Consider the following 22,283-nt stretch of genomic DNA (forward strand, 5'->3'; position numbering starts at 1 on the left):
AACAGGAAGTGGGACAGAGCTAAAAGGAGACACACAGGTGAGAAGATCAGAATTGAAGGCCTCGTGGAGCAAAATGTGCCAAACTAGGAGGAAGATGAAGAAACAAGCTTTGAGTTTGTAACAAACCGGCTGATCTATGGCCCATGATAGGAATAACATACTCCTCTCTCTCCTGCTTGGAAGCCATTTCCTGGCTGGGAATCATCCCGCAGACAAGCTAAGTGTTGTTCCTTCTGTCCCTCTCCTGACACAAACCTGTTGTAGCCTTCAACTATTGATACTTTTTATCGTGTGGTGGCCATTTTGTGCCAAACCAAATCTCAGCTTCTCTTCCCCACACTTCAACACATTTGAACTCTCTTAAACACCCCAATTATAATTTAAACTTTTTGTTTGTTACTGTAACTGTAAAGATGTAAAATATTTGTGTACATTAATATTTTTTATTATATGATCATTTAAGTGATCTTACTCTAATGAAACTAATGAAACATTCTGCGTTAGAATACCATCATTTCTTGAAACTAGTGTGGCATTTCTGATGAATGGAGACGTTTAACCTTTAGTTATTAGTAATCCCATGTTGCAATGTGGTTTGGATGAACCTATATGTAGCTAGTGGAAAATACTGTCATATTTGCAGTATTATTTATCAGTTTGTAGTTGAATATACTGTATTAAAGTCATTAAAAAATGTTCCCGGCAGAATGGTGAACTAGTCATTATCACCTCCGCCTCACAGTTCTGAAGTTGGGGTTTAAATCCCACTTCCAGCATTCCTGTGTGGAGTCTGCATATACTTCCAGTACTTGTGTGGTACTCAGGTTTTGTAGGTCAATTTAGAGACTAAATTATCCTTAAGTGTACCCCCTAGTGAAGAAAAGCAGTACAGATGATGGATGATGAAAAATGTTTGCAATACATTGGACAGGATATAAAATAAAAACATTCAAAATAATGCAAAAATAAATACTATGAAAGTAAATTACATTACATTCAATGAAAAACATACAATTTATCATGGCAGAAATTATAACTACTAGCCGTAGGTGATTGCCGTTACATGATGCAAGTCCAGCTTCGGTTCCATATGAACCGATGTGCGGTTCACCGTCTTGCCCATGTGGCCAAGCTTATCACACCACCCGTGACGCAACGCTTTGATCCGCATCCTGCAAGCATTCTTCACATCACTGTCTGAATTCTCTCGTCTGATTTTTTTTTTTTTATTGGCTGCAGCTGGAACACATCCTGGGTCCTCACTCCGACTTGAGCCGGGATGGCTCACCTCTGTTTGACTGAACCTGAAGTAATTTTATGCAGGCACAGCAGCACAATGAGGGGAATATTATGTATGTGTGTGTATAATATAATATGTCATGATGCAAATGTCTGCTGAAACCTGGCCAACGTGCTGCATGCCACGCCGGATCATTTCTCTCCTAAATGAGCTTTTAAAGTGGGTTTGCCTTCCTGCAGCTGCAATAAATCTTTTCCTTTTCCCGTAACCCCTGACCTCTGCATGAGAGGGGCACAAGTGATAAGGCCTCACGCTGAACCTGAGCAGGTCCACGGCTCTCTCGCAGGAATCAACTCGTATGAGGGAGGAGAAGGAAAGAAAATAGACTGCAGCATGTCATGCTCTTGAAGGGACAGCTATACGCATTGGTACACCTCCAAATCATTTGTCAGAGAAAATAAGGTGGCACCCTATGAAGAGATAATTCATTAAGCTTTGATTATAATAATAATAATATCCATCCATCCATTTTCAACACCGCTTATCCTGGTTAGGGTCACGGGGCGCTGGAGCCTATCCCAGCTGACTACGGGTGAAAGGCGGACTACACCCTGAACTAGTCGCCAGTCAGTCACAGGGCACATATAGACACGGACAACCATTCGCACTCACATTCACACCGACACTGAGTGGGAACTGAACCTACGCTGCCCGCACCAAAGTCAGGCGAGTGTACCACTACACCATCAGTGACTGATTGGGAAGATACTTGAAATGTAAAAAGATTGGAAATACTTTTAAAAAATTGAGCTGTAGGGCTAGTGGAACCTTGGATCACGTACAATTCGTTTTACAAACAACATTTTCAAAGGATGGTTGCCTCGGTTCATGCACAGTTTAATAACCTTGACATTTAAGCGTGATATTCAGGAGGGAGGCCACAGTTGATTCCTCTTTTTTTCCCTCGATTCACCATCGTTGTTATTGTGCCTTTTCCAGAAATATATTACTTCAAGATTCTGATTGTCTACAATAGCTTTATACACTACTTGGTAATCACCGTGCCTCATCTCACATTCTTCTCCTTTGACTTCCCTGTTGAAACCTTTTTTGGAGTGTCACCAAAAGTCAAATAAAAAGAAAAATGCAGGTTCTCATGGTATAAACAAAATGTTTTTTTTTACTTTTAGAGGTGTATTTCCCTGGTATTTTACCCTAGTTTGAAAACCAAGGTAGAAGGTGGCCTGCTGAAATGAGGAGTGAGGGGAGTTTAGTTTTATTGATTCAGCTGCCACAGTGACTGCGTGTGCTCGATGACCTCATCGGCCACATCCAATCAAGTTGTGAATGCCATCGCACTCGCTGCCAGGCTATAATAGCCTCTTCAATTAAAGGCGAGTTAGCATGTACCACAGATGGGTTTGCACTTATTCCTTTCATGCAAATAAAAAAATGGGGACTGCTGCAGCAGAAACTCAATACGACATGATTATTATAATTGCTAAGCAACCGGCAACATCCGATGGCTAAATAATTCCTAATGAAATCCAGTCTTACTGAAGAGCCACAGTGACTCAAGAGCGGCGCCCTCCATTATGACGAATCTCGCTTGCCGTAATATCACCGCGTGAGCTTTTCACATGATGATAAATCTGAGCGCACGCTGATCCTTGCCAGCTGGGGCTCGGCTCGGCTTCGACGTGTGCGTGAGTCACACCATTCGAGCCTTGTGCTTCATTATCTCAGCCCGTGGAAGGAGCACCATCCGCCTCTAATACAGTACAAACAATTTGCAATTAAATAAAGGAGTCAGTTCTAACATGCTCACATGGCAACAATGCAGCATGCAGATGCTCAACATTGTAAAAACCAAAGCAGTTCATCAATCAGGGACCTGATTCATCCATCCATCCGTTTTCGATAGCACTGTATTCTTGTTATTGTCAAGGGTTACCTGAAGTCTATCCCAGCTCATTTTTGGGCAAGTGGTGGGGTACACCCTGACTGGTTGCCAGCCAATCGCAGCTCATACAGTATATAGACAAACAACCATTTACACTCACTTTCACATCTACGGACAATTTAGAGTCGTCAATAAACCTAATGGGTGGGTGAAATGGGTGTGTTGCGTAAGGAAGGGCATCCGTCATTAAAACCGCAAAACCATGCCTGTGACTCTGACGGGACGAGCTGAAAGTCACTTTTAATGAAGCTAATATGCACATTTTTGGAATGAAGAAAGAAGCCGGAGCACCCAGAGAAAACCCACTCAAGCCCTAGGTGAACATGCAAAGACCACAAAGGAACGTCGGAGCTGATATTCGATGCCCGAATTTCTGAAATGTGAAGCAGACGTGCTAACCAACAGGTCCACTGTGTTGTTCCTATTGATTCATTTTTTTCTCGCTACTTACAGGGCATCCTCGTTTTTAGACAGCACCGACATAAAATGTTTCAAGGTGGTAAAGAACATGCAGTGAACTAGTTTGCACAGCGGTGCAAGAATATGTCGTCACGCTGTTTTTCATGCAATTATTTTCACAAATTTGAGTTTTACTACTGGGTCAGCGTGGGTTAGTGATAGGCTATGATGCATTCTGACTTGCATACAAATTGGGGTTACGTCGCCACCGTAGGAAAGGAACTCCTGTCGTAAACTGAGGAACACAAGTATTCCATAAGCAGCAGCCTTAACAAGTGTTAAGAGAAGAGGAATGTGAGGGTAAAAAATTGTCATTTGAGGTAGACAGTTTGGATTATTTTTTTTTCACGCTTTACTGTGGTTACCTTTGGGAACGGTTGTTTTGTAAAACCGAACAAATGGGTGGTCAACCACTGATGATCTCATACAGTAATGCAGGTGTACCTAACTTTGTTTCCAGAAAGAGTATGTTTCCATTACCCTGTGGTGTCACCTTTAAAACTGTTTGTCATTTTTCACCTTTCTCCCGCTGGAAAAGAGCAGCAGGGTTTCTTGTATAAACACTAAAACCTTGATTACTGTTTAGAACTTTTTACCCCGCCATGACTTCCAGTTTTCTTCTTTCACTTTCTTCATCTGGCAGTCACCAAATGATTTGCAACACCGGCTTCAAGATATTGCAATAACACTGCTAAAATTGCGTGACTCCCGCCTGGAGAAACAACCCTTTGACCATTGTCAAAGTCAGAGTGCCGCAATAGGAAAAGTCCATTTTGTTTCCGTTTTCCTTCCTGAAGTAGATTGATGTTTGAGGTCCTAGTGAAATATTGCTAATATTGCAGCCTCTGACTACTCTTGCCCTCTGACCCCTTCCTCAGTCATCTGCCCCCCTCCCTCAGAAATGCCCCAGATTCCAGGAAAGATTTGCAGTGAAGTTCTGGCTTCCATAAATCACCCTCCCTAGACCACTCCCTTCAGAACATGAAGGGAGAAACATCATGCCCTTTCCTTTTCTTGAACCCCCCTCCACCTTCCTCCACCTCCCTTTCAAAGCCTCCCCCACCTCTCTGACTCTTTTACTGCACTGGCAGATGAGACCTTCCTCACTGCTTTACCACCACCTTTTATCAAAGTCTCTGTTTCCTCACTGCTTTACCTCCACCTTTTATCGGAGTCTCTGTTTCACTTTGAGCCGCACGCCGTGCGTTCAGATCTTTACGGCGCCGTCTGTCACACCACGTTGGCATCAAGTGGCACTGCTTCAGCCAGCCCTGCCGCTGCATTTACCTGTCAGTGTTTTCAGCGTTTGGTCTGGGTGTTGTTTTGCTTTTATAGCCTGCAATACAAGGCCCCGGTGCCAGTCAGTCAGTCAAGTCTAGGTGTCCAAGACTGTAAAACACCACAAGAACGTGCCACAAAAGTGTTGCACGCTCATTTTTGCAAACAATGTGCAAAGTGCAGACGACGGCGATGTGTCATTTGGGGGTGGGAAAGTTACCCTTGACAAGTGCTTTTACGTAAGAGCTGTCTTTTTTTTTTTTTTTTACAAGGCCTGTGGAAAATCTTTTTATTGATTGGCCCAACCCCTGTGAGTCTTCTAGGACATGCAAAGGATAGCTCTACATATTGTACATACTCAGAAAAAAGACCATCACTCTACCTTTATGGCGTCTTGTCACTGTGATGGTCTCCTCAAAGGTATTGTTTTTGCACCCATGGGAAGAAAATTGTAAATTTGGGGGCCATAATGCCCTTTGAAGGGGAGAAACTGGCTAATTCTCTACCTGCTACTATTTATATATATTGCATAGAAGGAAATTATCACATTATTCCTCTCTTGGTGTCACTGAGGTAGTACCCACTAAGATGTACATTGTACCTTGGGTTTACAGAAATGGACCGCGTCTGTGCATCCCTTTCTGTAATTCTCACTTTTCATAGATATCATTTTTTGTATCCTTGACGCTTGTCAGCTCAAGAACATGCTTGTATCTCCTCAGTTATGGAAAAGTATGTATTGCGCTTTTTAGAGGTACAGTGCCTCAAAAGTTCTGCTTCTGTACCCTTGACCTTGATTGTTTTGCCCCTGGAAAAGGTACAAACGATTAACTTTGGGTTCCAGTAATTAGCTTTGTATAGAATTGTCACACCATTGTGGCTTTGCAAGTACAATATCTTATCTTTGGGATAGTACACGCAAAGATGTAGATTGTTCCTCATGGGACAGATTTGGACTGCTACTCTGCTTCCATTTCTGTTAATCTCTTTTATAATCTCCATGACGGATCAGTTTCTGTACCATTGATGCTTGTCTTTTAGAGCTTGAGAACATACCTGTACCTTTTTCACTCTGTGCTGTTTGTACTTTTACATTGACTGTGTACATTAGTGTAAAGATCGATTGTTCCTTGAGGGGCAGGAATGAACTCTCGCTGTTTCCCCATTTCTGACAGCTAACAAATTTCAAATCGATCACAGGGCTGAGTTTCAGGAACGCCAAGGCCCAGAGCTCTGGCGGGAACTCCATCACATAAACAGAGAACATCCGTAAACAGTTTCGAAAAGGCCAGTTTGGACTTCCAGAGGAGTGGTGGGTGGGAAGGAGGAGAACTGGGACAAACTAAGGGGGTGAGAGAATGAAGCACTGCAGCTGATATTCCCTCCATGGCGGCCAAGTTGGGAGGAGCAACAGCAGGCCGCCACTGTGTTCCCCCTTTGGGACTTTCTGCCTGTACAAACAAAGTGAACCAGGGCCTCTGGTCTAATGGGAACCAGACCTGCTGAAGGACCAAAACTCTCCCCTTTGGTCCTCTCCTCTTCTCAATCGCCCTTCTCCTTATGACCAAGCTGAAGGACGCACTTCGATTATCCCAAACAAACCTGAAAATGTCACCCCCCCCTTTCCCCAACCCGTGATCCTTTCTCAGGCGTTCCCACACGGCAACAGTTGATGATGTTCCTGTCTGAGCGCTGACCTTCTTAACTTGCTGAGCAGCCAGACTCCACTGACCCGCACTTATCTCCAACGTTCTCTCACTTCTAAATGCTTTCTCTATCACTACTCCCCTCTCGCACTTTCTATTAATAAAGCACTCATGTAAAGCTTTCAATTGACTTCTGATCATCCTGATGACCTTTAGCTCCCCAATCCTTAGCTCTGGCTCTTCAATCCACTTTTAAAGCGCCATGCTTTCCAAAGAAACATACAACAGGACCCTCGGTCCTTGAATGGCTGAGCATGCAAACAAGATATGTTCCAAAAAGATCAGAAACCTGTCCATCAGTTGATATGGCCTTCCTTCTCAGTTCATAAAATTTGGTTAATTGTGCTTTGTTGGGGGAAGCTCTTATCTGTTTAGTATGTATTATATATGATTTCATAAGGGAATTTGACAATTGATTTAAAAGCGGAACTTATTGCTGAAAGCAGTACTGTAGACTCGCAAGTAGGTTCACAACAAGATTATTTGATATTAAGTTTTGCAAATCGCAAATTTCTACTTGTTTGACAATTAGCTATGCTCAAATGTTACTTAAAGGGACACTTTGTAGAAATTACTCCCATCTAGCATTGAAAATGAGTATTCCAAACGACTAGTGCATTCTAGACCCTCAGCTCTTCAAACACGTATCGTAACAGCGGTAGCCGTTGTATATAAAAAGAAAAACTTGAACAACAACACTGTCTAACAAAATGTTAAAACGTTAGCTTTAGGCTAATTTAGGCAGTGTTGACTTACTTGTCGAGGAGAAAGCTGGCAACTTCAGTTTCAAAATGGCAGACTGTCATGGCGCTCCCCTACTGGGTTAATAAATCTAAAATTCTTTGCTACGAAAATGTATCAGATTATTAGCAGAGGTCATAATAAACAAACGATAACACATAAATGTAAACATCGATTTTAGCCAGTAAAACACTGAAAATGTTACATAGCCCATCCATCCATTTTCTGTACCGCCTACCCGGTGTCGAATGGGGTGCCTGGATCAACAGGTTTGGGAAAGGCTGTACCATGTAAAAACAACATAGCTGGACTCTAAATGGGGTTGGGTCGGTGAGTTGATCGGAGAGGGGATTGTGGTGTTGGCGCTAGGGGCGCACAAACTATCTGTAGTTCAGAACTGGGTATGTGGCTTAAATGGTTGGGTCAGGCTCTTCTACAATGTAAAATCAACCTAGCTCTAAGCTAAGCAGATGTTGTAGTATCGGGATAATGGTGCACCCAACTCTGTAAGGGTTTTGAAGGGGGCACGTAGCTCAAAAGGGTTGGGAAATTATTTTCTACGACCTACAATCAGTGTGGCGACTGACAAAATGGGCTTTGTGTACATGTTTTGATGGAGATCTGGTGGGGGTGAGGCTCAAGTATTTTACTGTATTTAAGGGGGTACGTGGATCAAAAGGACTGGAAAAGGCTGTTCTGTGACGCAACCTCAACGTAGCTATATGCTAAACAGGTTTCTTTTTTCCAAACAAATGTAAGGTCAAACAGATTGTATTTTAGTTCCAAGCATCCACTGTAACTGTATCACATTCAGTTGACTAAATTGTATCGTCAAGTTCTGTTCCATGTCCAAAGGCTTCATGGTGTCCTGCTCATCCCGGGCTTCGTTTGATGTTGTCATTGTGAGAGGGTTCAGAGTTTATCAGTCAATGTCCTCCCAGTCTTCAGTGCAGGCTCTATCTCGCTGAATGTTGTGTTTCACCCAGCTACGAATGCTCAGACAGAGGCACACACAGCCCATTGTGATATTGCCTGGTGACAGTGGGCCTCTCAGACATATGGTGCTGTTAAAATTTCACCACTTTATCTCTGCATTCTTTGTTGCTTTGTGATAAGTTGGAGATAAAACCCACCCAAAAAAGCATGTTAACACTTCCTTATGTTGCTGTTTTCTATTTTGCTTTATTTTCCCAGAGGGTGCGCTAATGCTATCGCAAAAACCTATTTGTGTGTGTGTGTGTTTTTTTTTATGTTTGTGTACACACTCTTTGCAAGACTTTTTATAAGATTTTGGAGTCTATTTTTGTCCATTCAAGAGGAACCCTCACACCACATACTGGCTGTGGACACTTTTCCTTTGGCAAAAGGAGGTACTATTTCTAGTACATAGTCAGCTGGGGGTCTAGGTGTGAACTTGAACGCTAACATAACGTCAGCTAAGCTGACCTACGACTGTATTGACTGAACTAGGACTGTATTTTACCCCACAGTCTCCACTTACTGAAGCTGCAGACCTCCATTTTCTCTTTGCCCTTGTTTTCCTCTTGAATAGAATTTGTTTCTTTGAAATAACAAACACATAAGCTAACATTAGCCTACCCTAGATGACGTACCTTTGCTCTGGACACTGCAGCATTATACCCCATATTCTCCACTTTCCTTCAGCCGTTTGTTTTCCTTGCTGTCCTGAGTTTCCTCTTTATTACAATTTGTCTCTTTAAAATGAAAAAACAACCAAGCTAACATTAGCTTAGCTTGGTTGCTGTGCCAGAACTGATGACCTTGCAGTTTTACACTCCACAGTCTCTACCTTACTGCAGCACTCCATTTTCTTTCCACCCTTGGTATCCTCCAGAATAAAAGTCTGGTTCTGGCTGATGCATTCAATGCGGTGTGGTTTTCATGGTTTACCACATGAAATGGAAAACTGACATTACAGTTGGTACTGTGCAGTTGATTGATCAATTAATAATGAGGTGTCTCTCATCACTTTTGTCCATATAAGTGCTTGACACGTCAGCAGTGGCCAAACGCAGGCTGTGTGTTTTTTATCTGAGTCATCATAGAGCTAACAAACTTACTCTTGGCTTTTCGACTGTGCGGTAGGTGGAATAAATTAGATGGGGAACACGTTTTCCTCTACAGCCTGTCTTCGGAGCGCAACATGAGCTCCTTGGACGCCGGCGGGGAGGTTGTGTGCGCTTTGGGTAGTGTGCGCCTGTGACCCTGTGCGTGATGTTGCCCCGGGTTACGTCAAATTGTTGCTATTGATCCACTGTAAACAAGTCCTTCAAGTTTCTGGCCTGAAATGAAAATAGAGCAATGCCTGAGGCACACACTTAAAACAAGGAACAAAACAAAGCAAGATTTTTTTTTTCCAGTTTAGATTTTTTGATATTAAATCTACCATACAAAACCTCTAACATGCAACCAGGTGGGCGTGCTGTGTTTGTGTGGCTTTATATTCCCACTGATGTCATCGACAGGAAGGAACAGACAAACAGACAAGGTCGTTGACCCATTGCAGCAAGAATAAAAAAAATGCTCCAATCGGTTGTGTGTCCCTGATGTTTCACATTAATGATTATTCCCTGATGTCATGAAGTGGGGGTGGCTTTTTGTCTATGAATGGTCACATACAGGCAACATCTTTGTCCATTAATGGTTAAATATACATTGGTCAAAGTGCATCGGCCCTTTCCTCTTCCTTCATATTGTTCCACTGCCACGTTGCAGCCATTTGGGAGCCGGGAAGTTGGAGACACCTGGATCCAGCTGGTTTCCCTCTGAGATTGTTCTCCTTCGTCCTTGTGTTGCATAAGCCGTCATCACGTGATGACAGTGATGATGTGGCAGGGTCTCTCTGCGAGCCCCCAAGCCCTCACCCCATTCTCCCTTTCTGCGGGGCTGTGTGGGATCGCTCTCGCAAGGGGAGAACTTGAACCCTCTGACTTCCTGCCCGCTGATGAGGTCACTCGGTCTCAGCGGGAGCGTCTGTGAAATTCCTGCTCAATAACAGCAGACTTGACTGTAGGGCACAGTGGGAGGGAGGGGAGGCTAAGCAGATGATGGTTTGATGTGAGGGGGTGGAAGCATGGTGGGGGGGTTATGACCATGTAGTGCTTGTCTGTAGTGAGCCCCGGGGCACTTTGTGCAGCACAGCATGTGCTCTTGTTATGGAGAGACTGCCTCCCTTTTAACGAATTAGTGGCGAGGGGGCAAAAACTACATTGCCTACAAAATCTTACATGATTGGCAAGTTTAAAAAAAGTACAGTTGGCCAGGTATGTGGTGCATTAAGAGTACAGGAATCAAATTGGAATACTGCAGTTAGATACTTTATATCAGGGGTATTCAATTAAAATTCGGAGGGGTCAATATTATCCATGACACAAATTATCTTGATTTAACGGCAATTGACTGTGGGTCCGTATGACACCTCGATTCGGTCCGGACACGGACCGCTCGTCGCCATTTGGAGATGTCTGCTTCATATATTTAAATAGGCAGCACAGTGACTGGTGACCAGTCCAGGGTGTACCCTGCCTCTCGCCCCAAAGTCAGCTGGGATAAGCTCCAGCTCACCCGTTGACCATAATGAGAATAAGCAGTATAGGACATGGATGGATAAAGTTAAATGGAGAATAGAAATGTTTATAAATATCTAGAAATATAATTTAAATAATTATTTAATTGATTTCAAGCCCAAAACAAATGCATCAATCATCGTCAATAGCCACAAGAATCTCAATCTGTGAATAAGAATTGCAATAAAATCCAAATGTGCAATAAAGTTAAGGGAACACAAACAATAACATCTGCAGTTAAACTACTGTGAATATAGCAGTTCCCCAAATTTAACCCCGACTTTGAAATGTGGTTCCTTCCTTGGAGTCAAATTTGACCGAAATATATCATGCATTGCCACAAGAGTGACATGCACACATATAATTTAATGATTAAGACCAGAACAGACATAAATTTATTACTACAAACATGAATCAAATAGAGCTTTGCCAAGCAAAATATGTAGCCGTAGATCAGTGAAAATTCCATCCATTTTATTTTTCTTTAAATTCTGACAACCCACCACCAAATTAAAAGTTAGGGACACTATAATATCGTTTTAGTAATCACGAGACAAGCTGGTTAGTAAATGCCAACCAGGGCTGTGAGTCTCATGTGATGCACTAATGTAGCTTCAGCTAAGGAGGAGGACTTCATATGCTCTCCTCTCCCCTGAGGTTCGGCTTCATTTATGACCAACAAAATGAGGCTCTCAACAAGCCAGATGATCGTCACTGGAGCGTTTAGAGCGGTTGCAGCGTCTCATTAGGTTGTTGTACACAAACCTCTTCGGTAGTACATGTGCGGTGCGAGAAACAAATTTGTGGTATGCTTTTCTCCCTTGACTGTCTCCCGCTATCCTCTGGCTCATGTCACACACTTGAAGGCTTTCGTGAAGGTCAGCTTGAGGCTGAGGTGACTTGCGGTTGTGAGCGGCGGGTCCCGTGAGGGCGAAGGGAGGTTAGCGTGGGGGTTCTGAACGTAAGACGCCCGAGGCGGTGGCGGAGCCCTAGGTAAGTTGAACAGGAGGAAGGGAGGGGCAGCGCTGATGACTGCACATACAAAGACAGCTTGTTTCAGACCGCCTGGTCCTCAAACAAAGAGCCATACTGTATGGAGCAGACTTACAGTAGGGAGTTAATTTGTGTTTCCCCAGGCCACTGTCTATACTCATGTATAACATTGGGGAAAGTGATTGAAGTCCAGGATGACTGTTTGTACCATTCCTAGAACATTAGCGGTAGGTAGGCTACAGTATGTTCGGTAAGAGTTTAATTCTTTTGTTGTAGGGAGGGTACCAAACATTGCACACTTAAAGGGAAGATATTCCTTGGCTCTCTTAACACTGTGTCCATCTTAACCAATGACTGTAGCCTGAAAAAAGTCTATCCAGCCATACATTTTCTACCCCGCTTTTCCTCATTATGGGGTTAGAGTCGGGGTTTACTTTGGATTGGTCCCCAGCCAATCATAGGGCACATAGTACTGTATCGACAAAGAACCATTCCCACTCAGATTCACTTAATTGCACAATTTAGAGTCTTTAATTAACCTAACATGCATGCATCCAGTATTTTTGGAACGTGGGAAGAAAATGGAGTTCTCTGAGAAACCCTACGCAAGCAAAGGGAGAACATGCAAACACCACAAAGGAGGGAGGGAGCAAAGATTTGAACCTAGGACCTGAAAACTCTGAGGCAGACGCACTAACCGCAATTCCACCAGGCTCCCTCTGTGGAAAGCCATTTCCTGGGAAAGGCACAATGGGGAATCAAGGAAGTGGGGAATCATACACACACTGGGATGGTAGTCCGAGTATCTCACAAGAGGTGTTCCCATCTACAGTATGCACAAACATTCACGATAAGAGTTTTGTAAAATCTTCACCCTTGATGGGGTTTTCCAAATAGTGTTTTTCAGAGACCTGAAATAGACTGAGACTACTTATAACCAATGGATGGGCAGTACCATTGGCGGAACAATAACGCCCACTGCAAAATACCCAAATTTAATGGGTTCTGGAGTGAATGGACGGATGGGATTGTAACTTTCCCATTTGCCCTGTTGGACTGTACCATTTTCACCAAAATCCCAATTTCTCAAATGAAACACAAAGCCCTGCATCTTCACCTTTTTTTCTGGATCCTTCACAAACTTCAGTGGGTTCATCCATGGTACTTGTGGCACCTCTATCAAAGTTCTGGAAATTGGCTGCGTAGTTTTTGCGTAGGGTAGTGCAGTTATATAGGTACCCACTCAATGTCCCATTATGTTATGCAGTCAGCTGGTATCGCATCGGTCCCTAGCGTGACCCTGAACAGGATACAACGTAATAGAAAGTTGCTTTTTGTGTAATCCTGCTTACGAAGAAAGCCATCAAAAGAATACTTTTTGCCTTCGTGCGAACATGGTCCGCATCTCCTGTTTTCTAATTAATTGCAGATGCCAACCTCAATCGACTCGATTCGTTAGGTTTTTAAATCTTCCAGAAAGGTTCTGAAAAGCACACACTCACACCCGCGTCATCATTCTGGAGTTTCACCTGCGGCCAACAACAGCTTGATGCCTTCCAGATGTGCACACGCTGTACTCTCCGCTCTTAGCAAACCTTGAAAGTTGGTCAACCTCTCTGCTGGTGTTTACAATGCCCAGGAGATCTCCCTGAATGGATGGAGAGGGGGTTGGGAGGTCTCCGGACCGTTTTAAGCTCCTGCTGAGCCGACTAAAAAAGAGGACCTTTACATCCTTTCCCTTTCACATGTTAATGGCTCATTTATCTTCCAGCAGAGTCAGGAATAAAAAGCCATCCGAAGACCACGGGTGTGGTTTAAAAAGACATTTTGGTGCTTCGGTCCAGATGGGTCGAGGCGGGTCGTGCTTTTAGGTTTTATTGGGTCCTCACGCTGGGCCTGTGGGTGTCTTGTGTCAGCCTGTGACAGCCGTACATGAATTATATTCCCTTCCCCTTCTCTTAGCCAGTACATTAAATCAGTGACTAGATTCTCAGGACTCAAAGACCCCGTGTCCCACGGTCAAACTTGCATGATCCCAAGTTTCACGGGTCATGCGGACCCTGTTTGTTTCACAATAAGGAATCTGGAATGTCACATGCTTGTCTTCAGTTCCTCCATCGTGGCTGCTGGAATATTGAAAGAAGAGACGAAAGAGTTTTGTGTTGTTTGCATGACACAGGGACATCTCCATAGCGTTTGTTTGTTAGCAGGATTACACACACAAAAATCATCAAAATAGCAATGTGTGGTATTCGTGCACTGATGCAGATCAATGAATTTACTTTAGTATGGCGTGAATTGTATAGTCCACCCCAGAAGAGAGACAAACAACTACCTAAAGAAAGGCCTGGCTACCTTAATGCTAACGTTAATTAGTATCTATGTTGTGGTGCTTTCACCTTTTAAGCAACGGATAGAACAAAAATAGTTTAGCTACAATGCATAGACAGACACTATATTAACAGTACTCACAGTCATACTCTCTATCCTCTGTGTACAATGACTAATATTAGTTCCGTACTGATGACTCAGAGAGGAGTATAGACTTTATCATCCATCCTACTTAAGTTTTAGACAGGACATGCTCTGCTGCAATATGATTGGCTGCTGAAAAAAGGCAAGATCTGCCTAAAACGTAAGTGTGATTCATAATAATGCCTCATTGGACAGTATATCCATTCTATACTGCACCGAGGTGGCCAAGGAGGGCACAACAGAAGGAGCAAGATATAGTAGTTCCCCGAATTAAACCGCGAAGGAGCGGAAGGAGTTTATCGATGCAGTGTGACAAAAACTGAAGAAAAAAAAAGTTTAAATTCTCATGAATTATGTCATTGATGTATGTTTTTATAAGGCACAATATAATGGAGTGATTGCGATTGGGTGGTGACCATTTCAGGGTATACCGTAGTTACTGTAGCTGAGATAGAGCACTTTAGATTTGAGTTTTTTGAGTTACGAGCATGGTTACGGAACAAATAAACCCATATCTCAAGGAGCCACTGTGCTATATCTAGTACTTGATGAGTCAATGTACCAAGTGTTATTAAACACTGCTGGTTCCCCATTGGTAGGATATACATCTAGAAAAAAAACAAAAAACACTTATGTTAATGTTGACTTACTCTGTTGCTGTGTCTTACCTGTGGCCACTGCAGTATTAACGTACTCTCCACAGGCCTCCCTTTGCAGCAGTCGTCCGTTTTCATGCTGCCCCCAGTCTCCTCTCATCTCCTTATCCTAAAAGGCGAGTTTGCAGTGTTGAAACCGCTAGCAAGGTTTGAATGTAGCATCCCTTCACTAATGCCTCGATTCCTTGAGTCTCTGACCAAAGCCACGCCCCTCACCAATGTGCATGAGTGCGATTCTCAAAACATCGCCATTCATTATGAGGTGAACGATGTCTTGTCATCCTCTGTAAACCAGGAAGTAACCTGGTAACCAACAAACGGATGGACACAAATATTTGTTTCCAATTTTGTTTACAGTTTGGCCTTGGCAGAGCTCAAAACTCTTCTAGTTTAGGTCAAGTTCTTTGTCGTAGTTTGTTAACATTGGACATTAACTAGGACAACAACATTCTGGCTTCCCAGCAGGTCCGGTGAGACCGAACGCGAGCGCCCCCCTACTCCGACCCTGACAAAGATGCTGCTAGCTGGAAAAAGCTCCAGACCTCTGTGAGAAAGTGCCCATCTGCAGCACACTTTGGAGGCGGCCCAAAGCAAACAAGTTAAAATTAAACCACAGAGCAGACATCCAATAGTTTCCATGTTTAAAGTCCTCTCAAACAGAGGATTTTTACTATTTCCAAGGGTGGAGAAATTGTCAGTTTTGTGGTTCGCTTCGCCACAAATGGACCGATAATGTCTGCAACAGCTGCAAAAGCTGAGGCATAACAGTGCAGAACAGCTGATGGAGGTTTGGACGACATTAACTTGTCCACAGGTGGATATAAGCTCCATTTCTTGACGCCCAATATTATTGCGGTTGTATTATATACTGGTGGAGAATTGCACTGTATCCTATTGAGGGCTGGTTTTTCTATATATTGTCCTTTTCATGTAGCTAAATAATGCAGAATACTGTATATATACTACAACAATGCATCTCTTTTATTGGATATTATTAGATTGTTCATATTGAGTAGAAGGATTGAAACTTGTCATTACCTGCATACTTTAATCAGAAACATTTCTATACGTGGAAAAGTTATTTGTTGAAACTCACTTCTCATTACCCAGAATCTTGCCACTCAAAGCTTTGAGGGAAAAGTCCCTTCAAGGCAACAAAAGCAGAAAGAAATGGGTCAATTCAAAAGTTGTCGGAAAAGTCCACCCGAAAGTGTGACATTGGTTCAAAGAGTGACACAATGCGTCGTCACATCGGCGCCTGACTTACATTTCCTGCTAAATGTGGCTTAGAAAGTTTAACCTTCCTAGTGCCGTGTTTCAGTACTGTAAAGACTGTCAACCAGATTAAACCTATTTCCTATAACAAAGACCGCAGTCATTTATGATTCGGTCAATGTTATGTCTAAAGCAACATTACAATTTATGCCTTTTGACACACATGGGTTCACATGTAGACCACCTATAAGCTCTATTGACATTGGCATAGGTCAGGACTTCTCATGTAAGAAAAACACACATTTTCTTTTTTCCATTTCTAGGTAATAGAAAAACAAAATTGGGATTTCCCTCATTTCATTTCAACACAGAGGCTTTTTTGGACCTTGTTAATTGACCTGTCCCAGTAGTCCTGCTAGGGCCGCAAAGTGAGTATGTGGTCGCTGTGGTTACCGCCCCTCATCCGTCTGGTACCTGTTTGAAGCAGACCCCCCCCCCCACACCCACCTTAAATATTCTAGCAAGGGAAGGGTTCTGAGGAGATGACATTTTTAGTTGGAGTCTACTTTATGAGCGCATGAGCATGGTTTTTGGCTTTCTCATTTGACACCATGCTGCTATCTAGTGGTGACCAGCCAGCCGTGTGCACATAAAACACTAACACGGGACTATATACATTTTATTATACAGAAAACGAAAGGGCACCACGTAATAAGGAAATAAGGGCAGGTTTTGCTAGGTATTGTAATATTAATATAATATAAACAATATATGGGACTGGTTGGCATGTTTAGCCATTCAATGGGCGATGAAACATCAAATTCCAATAGAGTCAAAACGGGTGGCTCACGAAAGGTTGTAGAGCCAATCAGCAAAGAAAGGTAATGGAAATTACATAACAGAATAGAGATATACAGTATATTTTTAAGGGGGTATCCTTATAGTATTTTTTTTTAGCATAATTGTTTTAAAAAAGGAAAATACAACTCAAATAAATCAGTATTTCAGAGGTACCTGTAAAAGGATAATCATCTGTGGTCACAGTCTCATGCTGTTGTGTTTTATTTTAATTAGCGTACATTATTGCACTCTAGGAGTTGACCCCCACATGTAGTGCATAACTGTTTTATAGATGTATTTAGAATAGTATCAAAGATGACCTAAAAAGTGTGCATAATAATAATATAAAATACAATAACCATGAAGTGCATTTTTTAAATGATCCTTGATCTGGCAACTCTGACAAAATGTTCTGAAATTTTTTTTCTCGTTTTTGTTGAACTTTCTTGAATTGAACAGGTGGTGGAGCAATAGAGTTTACCATGAAAACATGCAGTCCAACAAAGTCTGTGCAGTGTGCACACATCACAGCAGAAGCCAACAGATGAAAACACTCACATATGCTTCAAACCTCGTGAGCAGATGTCACTGCATTATTTCTCCTTGGAGCACGCCCCCCAATCCCCATTCCCCCAACTGGAAAACATTGACCATTTATGACTCCCAGAATGCATGATATCATCCCTCACGCAGTGCTCACCCCACCTTAACCCACATTTCTCACACATAGTCAAACACAGATTGGCGAAGAAATCACGCATTGATGGTTTCCCCCATTCTCTACAAATAATCTTTTCCAGTGTGGACAGAGTGACCCTTAAATATTCACAGATGCTGATGATGTCATTACTTTATACTCCTCTACACCTACTATAGGACTTCAGTACATGTTTAATCCTAGTGTGGTGTCTGGAAACATCAAACGAGAGCAAATGCAATTCTGGCTTTTATAAGGTGACTATTACTAAGTTTTGGGGTCTTAAATATTATGGAAAGGTGACAATTGAATTGCTTTTATACAAATAGTTGGGTCTCTGGAGCACCTTCCCACCTGTCAAGTGTGAAATTAAACAAACGTACATCTTTTATTTGCCTATTTCTGAAGCCACATTCATTATGATCCAAACCATTGTAGGATCAAAAAACACTGTTCAAAAACATTTTGACAATAGATGGGTGCTGATGGAACATCTGGACGATCCAAACGAGTCATTTTACGATGAAAAAACAAGGTCCAAAAACCACCACTACATAAGAAAGCCTACTAGAACATCTGATATTTATTTGGGGTTAATCAGAGGCACTTTAAATGGTGGCAGGTGTGTGCGTACTCCTATTTAACACAAGTTTGAATGTGATTGGTTCATTCTGAACCCAGCCTCATCCCAGTTACAAGAGGGTGTGCACACTTTAGTCAGCTGTTTATTTTTGCTTCCCCTCTCAAAAGGATTTTTAAAAAATTCACTTGGGTTGGACAGCTTATAAGTCACATTAATGGTGGAAAAGGTTTTGAAATGATTTATCTTGGTGTCATATTTTGACGTCACAAAAACCTGGCATTTAAACAGGGGGTGTGTACACTTTTGTATGTCTCCTTTAAAAATACTATTATAATTGTGCTTGTTAGTGGTGCAGAACTACACTGCGTCGTAATGAGAGACGTTTAACGTATTGGCCCATTCATCTAGTCAAAGTAACCAAAATATTAGTAACCCCCACAAACCCCGCGCCCCCCCTCCCACCGCAGAGACTCACCAGGACAGGAGAGCACTGAAGAAAGAACACACAACAATTCATTTACAGTGAAATGACCTCTTTCTGAGTCTCGGAACTAACCCAGGCCCATTTCCATGTCAAGAGAGTGCTCGCATGAGAAAAGGAGGGTGGAAAGGAGCAGACAGAAAGTAAAAGAGAAGAAAGGGAAGACGTGGGATGCATTAAAACAAGATTAGAAGCAGCGGAGTCGGGGTTGGGGATAGGTGCTGTTGAGCCAACAACAATTGAACACAGGAAGCCTTTGCAAATAAGCAGTCGCGAGCTAGCGTTTGCAAGCCAAACACGTTTGAATTACTTCAAATGAAGTCCTTCCAATCAGTCAGGAAGCGAGAGCAAAGGAAGAACAGGGATGGGGGGGGTTGTTGGTTAGCCTGCCGGACAGGATGGCCAGTAAGCAGAGCAGGAGGTCATCAGATAAGAAGATGTAATGTCAGGAAATCCAACTCTCACCTCGGAACACACTGCTCTTTTGTGTGTGTGTGGATGTAAATGTGGACATTTCATTATGTCCAGAGGAAATCTCCCATTTATAGAACAGAGACTGGACAAATGTTTTTCGGGATGAATGGACCAAAATCTTGTCAAAAGTCTTCCCAGAAATCTGCAAATCTGTGTCGTCCTCCACTTTTACTTCCTGTGGGGCTATAAGGGATGTGCGGTCAGGGGAGGCAAAGCCGCACTTGCATGTGGAGAGTAAAAAAATAAAGAATTACATAAAATCCTATTCCACTTTAGTTCTCAGGTCAGTACTTTATATTGATTTTCTTTTTGAATCCAATAATAGCCATGATTTCCTCATTAAAATAGCTGAATTTGCATATTTCCTGTCCAAATATACAGGTGAGACGGGAAGTGCGGCAGCGAGCAGCCAGCCTCACGTCAGATTGAGCAATCCTTTGCGAAAAGCAGATATTGCACAGAGCAACAGCACTGTTTGTTGGTAAAAGTCCTGTACTACAATAGAGGAGGCTATTGAAAAGTGCCTATTTGAGTCTCTTCAGTTCTCCTTTTTCAACACTTACTAATTTAATGGGTGCCCTTTTAAATAAGTAAGAAATTGCAATGCCCAGTATGCTCTCTGAACCGCTGTGAAGAACATTCCTTATGGCCAAATACTGTATGTGTGTGAAAAGAATGTCGATGTAATTTTTTTGACCTTTTTTTTTTTTGTCTGACTGCTAATGAATGTTTTAGCAAATACACTAATCTTTATGGATCATAAATTCCAATACATCTGACTGTAATATCAGTGCCTCACCAGCCATGACCCTCACCGCCTGTCATTGGTTAGCACTGTTGAGAGTTTGAGTGTAAGTGTGATTTTTTTAATTTATTTATTATTTTTTTTTAATTTTATTTTATTTTTTGTTTTTTTTGTGGCCTGTGATTGGCAACCAAACCAGTGTAGATGGATGGCCCACTGGGTGTAATACCCATGTCCGCCATCTACAGTATATCACCTGCTGTGTCAAACACACATGGGAGAAATCAGATGGATCAAATGAACAAGTGTTTTCGGGGTGAATAGACAGAATCTCCTAAATCTTGTTGAAAGTCTTTCAGGAAGAAAACCATTTTTTCTTCACTTCTTTCTCCCTGTGGGTGTAATAGCCATGTCACCCAATACTAACCTATCTATATGCTCCCTTTCACATTGCAACATTATGAGAGTGTAATCTATGGAAAGTGACCTTTCCTAAAAGCACCCATGCATTCCAGTGACGGTCCCTCCCCGCTTTAATGACGGATAGCAACAATGGAATCCTTTTTGGCAAATGGGCTTAAATCATTCTCAGTATTGTAAAATAGCGATCCAGGAAGTCTTAGGCCTAGAAGAGTCCGCAAAGAATCACCGGAAATGCGCTGAATTAATCAAACTATGGATGGTTTGGATATAGATAGCATTGCACAACTCTTTTTGTGACTGAAGTGGTTCCACTTTCCCTAAACATGTCAAAAGAAATGATTTACACCCCACAAACTTATTTACGAATCAGGCCCCAAACGACCAAGACAACAAAGAGGAAAAATATGACGATGGAACAGGAATTATTTAAACTTGTCGTGACAGATGAAAGCGTAACGTGTGTCTCTGTCCTAGCTGCTCCGTACAATATGCCTACTTGTAAACGTCAAACCAGTTCAATATTAACGATGGCAAATCCTTGTGTGTGGTCAACACCGACTTGGACCGATCCAGTGACTCCGTGATTGTGATGTAAAATGTCTGAATACTAATTCCCACTTTTTATACTTTTGTCTATTTTCTTCTGGACACCCTTTGGCACCATTCTGCCTATCACAGGTCAGTCTTGGTATTACGATAGTCATCTGATTTGGGGGAGGAGATTCACGATGATTGAGATATCGTAGAACACCACACACAATGAGAGCAGTCAGTATACATATGCCGATTCTTACTGTAATTATGACTTTGCTCCTGTGTTAGAAAAAGACTATGGCGCATTCCGATTTGTGTACAAATTTGGGTTACGTCGCCGCTGTAGGAACAGAACTCATAAACCGAGGAATGAACTTTTTCTTTGTTTTTTTTCAAGCGAAGTGCTCTGGCACCCCCCTGGTGTACACTTTCTTATGTCTTCTATATTGACAGGTGCTAACTTATTTTTACACCTGCAGTGCACCTGCTATAAATACTACTTAAAAGAAAAATGCCAGTAGGAGTTATTAACGATTATTTGATGCAGTCTGATCCTGGAATGGATGAATTCTTTTACCATTATTTCCTCTGAAGTGCGTAAACCAGTGATTCTCAAAGTGTGGTACTTACACATGCTCCCTCTAGTGGTATGCAAAAGCACCACTGCCTAACTACAGTACTGTTGTACTTACACTGTAACTATTAAGTTCAACACATTTGCATTTAACTTTCAAGAACTGTTTGTTGTTTAAAAGATTTTGCGCCAAAAAATGAATTTTTATGTGCAATACCTTTTAATTAGATAATTTTTACACTTCTATATTTAAGCGCCAAGGTAAAATTGAAACGGTGCATAATGTTACAGTGGCTTACCACAATTTTAAATATTCTTTTTTGGGAATAAAACCTCTTGTTTTTGATAAACACGTAGACCTACTGTTTACTGTTAATCATGATGGCGGTACTTGGAGATCTAATTATTTTTTTTGGGTGGTACTTGGTGTATATAAACAAAAAAAAGAACCACAAGCATAAAGTAATTGGAAGTCAACCAGCAATCCTTCAACTGATTGTTTGTCAAAGGTTACATTGTTGTTCCAATGTCTTCACCAATTTGGTTATCTGAAGATTGCACTCTCGCACTCTGATGTTTGTAAGGGGGGGCTGTATATATATTTATCTGATATATGAGC

General features: G+C 42.1%; 1 protein-coding gene across 1 annotated transcript in view; it reads left to right on the forward strand.

Annotated features, from left to right (window-relative positions):
- The window catches only part of icam3 (intercellular adhesion molecule 3), a 47,687-nt gene continuing 25,404 nt past the window's right edge, over positions 1 to 22,283 (forward strand). Inside the window, exon 1 of the mRNA XM_061749929.1 lies at positions 1 to 216. Coding sequence (XP_061605913.1) covers positions 144 to 216 — 73 coding nt within the window. The 5' untranslated portion in view covers positions 1 to 143. The remainder of the gene's footprint in view (positions 217 to 22,283) is intronic.

Source organism: Phyllopteryx taeniolatus, chromosome 16, assembly GCF_024500385.1.
Source record: "Phyllopteryx taeniolatus isolate TA_2022b chromosome 16, UOR_Ptae_1.2, whole genome shotgun sequence".
NCBI lineage: Eukaryota > Metazoa > Chordata > Actinopteri > Syngnathiformes > Syngnathidae > Phyllopteryx > Phyllopteryx taeniolatus.